Source organism: Spinacia oleracea, chromosome 3, assembly GCF_020520425.1.
Source record: "Spinacia oleracea cultivar Varoflay chromosome 3, BTI_SOV_V1, whole genome shotgun sequence".
Lineage (NCBI taxonomy): Eukaryota > Viridiplantae > Streptophyta > Magnoliopsida > Caryophyllales > Amaranthaceae > Spinacia > Spinacia oleracea.
This window is the reverse complement of record NC_079489.1, coordinates 64,397,271-64,399,633: the sequence shown is the minus strand read 5'-3', so window position 1 is coordinate 64,399,633 and position 2,363 is coordinate 64,397,271. Positions and strand designations below refer to the sequence as shown.

The following is a 2,363-nucleotide window of genomic DNA, read 5'->3' as shown; positions in this document are numbered from 1 at the left end:
GTTATATATGTTAATGCTTATTTAACAGTTAACTATGGCAAGCGCTCTATATTCCTTCTTAATTAATTGATTTTAAGAAGGGTATATAGAGCACCTTTCTCACACCAACGTCATATATGATCTGACATATAAAGCGCCTCTTCCAACCGTTTTATAAACTTTATAAAGCATTGAGCTGGAGAGCGCCTTAGAGGCGCTTTATATAGTCTATTTTAACAGCTCTATAAACCTATTTTTGTAGTAGTGTGTATGCAATCATGACAAGGAGTGGGAAGACTTTGGATGATGTTCCTAGAGCCAATGAGGATCCTAAGTCCAATGGGAAGGATCAAGAGGGAGTCGTTGAGTCTAGCGACAATGATGTGGTAGAAGAGGAGCCTCCCATCGATGATGTGGGAGACACTCCTATACAAAAAGAGGAAACTCTTATACCTCTCCCCACTCCTAAACTTCCCTATCCCCAAAGATTCATAAGGCACAAGTTAGATGTGCAATTCTCAAAATTTCTTGAGAATCTTCGAAAATTGCATATCACTCTCCCCTTTACGGATGCGTTGAAACAAATGCCTACCTACTCAAGATTTCTTAAAAAAATCTTGAGTGGGAAGCGGAATTGCGGCGTAAAGGAGACGGTGAACCTCACCGAGAATTGTAGTGCTATTATTCTTAACCAAATGCCACCCAAACTGAAAGACCCGGGGAGTTTTTCTATCCCTTGTGCTATTAAGGAGCTTGAAATAAGCAAGGCCTTGTGTGATTTGGGTGCTAGCGTTAGTCTAATGCCTTATTCGGTGTTCGCCAAGCTTGAAGTTGGTGATCTTGCCCCAACCAACATTACATTGCAACTTGCCGACCGTTCGGTCAAGTACCCTATTGGCAAGATTCAGGATGTACTCTTGAGAGTGGGCGGATTAGTGATCCCCGTTGATTTTGTCGTCTTGGACATCAATGAGGATGCCCATTGTTAGGTTATGATACATATGACAAAACATAAATCATGCGGAAAACCTTAATGGCAGGAAACATATTATTTACACATAATCATATAGCATAATTTAGATGCATACACTTTGTAGCGTGCCTTCCCTAGCTGCTCCCGAACCGAACAAGAACAAGTCTTTAGGACTCCAAATCTTCAGAAAAGACAACTTGACATATGCTTCGCAACTCCAAATCGCTTGACATATGCTTCGCAACCCCAAATCTTCAGAAAAGACAACTTTGGAAGTTTCCCAGTCCATAATTCGTATGGAGTCTTTTAAACAGCTTTTGACGGAGCACAATTCAGTGTGAGTGCTGCAGTTTGCAACGCATGTCCCCAGAACTGTAAAGGAAGTTCGGCCTGACCCATCATTGACCTGACCATATCGAGTAAGGTCCTGTTTCTCTGTTCCGACACTCCATTCCATTGAGGTGTCCCCGGAGCAGTCAATTCGGAAAGAATACCGCATTCTTTTAGATGGTCATCAAACTCGTGGCTAAGATATTCACCTCCTCGATCCGATCTTAGAGCTTTGATTTTCTTGCCATGTTGATTCTCTACTTAATTTTGAAATTCTCGGAATTTCTCAAACGATTCAGACTTGTGCTTCATTAAGTAAATATAGCCATATCTACTGAAGTCGTCCGTAAACGTTATAAAATAGCTGAACTCACCTCTAGCTTTCGTACTCATAGGCCCACATACGTCCGTATGTATTAGCCCTAGTAGTTCGCTTGCTCTTTCTCCCACTTTTGAGAAAGGTTGCTTTGTCATTTTTCCAAGTAAACAAGATTCGCATTGATCAATCTTCTCTAAGTCGAATGATTCTAGAATTCCTTTCCGTTGAAGTAATTCCATGCGCTTTATGTTTATATGGCCTAATCGACAATGCCACAGAAATATGAGATTCGAATCACCAGTTTTAGCCTTTTTGGTATTTATGTTATAAATGTGTTTGCTCGTATCTAGCACGTAAAGACCGTTTTCTTGTTGTGCTGAACCATAAAACATTCCATTCAAAGCAAAAGAACAACTATTGTCTTTAAATTGAAAACTAAAACCTTTAGAATCCGAACTTGAAACGGAAATGATGTTTCTGGTGATACTAGGAACATAGTAACAGTTTTCTAGTTCCAAAACAAACCCACTAGGCAAAGAAATAAAATAAGATCCTACGGCTAATGCAGCAATCCGTGCTCCATTTCCCACGCGTAGATCCATCTCGCCTTTATCAAGCTTTCTACTTCTCCTTAGTCCCTGTGGATTGGAACATAAGTGTGAGCCACAACCAGTATCTAATACCCAAGAAGTAGAATTAGCTAGATTACATTGTATAACATACATACCTGAAGGAGAAGCAACGTTTCCGTCCTTCTTCTCT

General features: G+C 40.4%; 1 protein-coding gene across 1 annotated transcript; it reads left to right on the top strand.

Annotated features, from left to right (window-relative positions):
* Positions 1-257: 257 nt before the first annotated feature.
* LOC110783529 (uncharacterized) lies at positions 258-968 on the top strand. Its single transcript, XM_056839186.1, has one exon. It carries the CDS (start codon positions 258-260, stop codon positions 966-968), a length of 711 nt encoding a protein of 236 aa, XP_056695164.1.
* Positions 969-2,363: the final 1,395 nt, after the last annotated feature.

What these genes read in the sequence shown, in the direction of transcription:
- LOC110783529 (XM_056839186.1), top strand. Translation starts at nt 258, where the DNA reads ATGACAAGGAGTGGGAAGACTTTGGATGATGTTCCTAGAGCCAATGAG.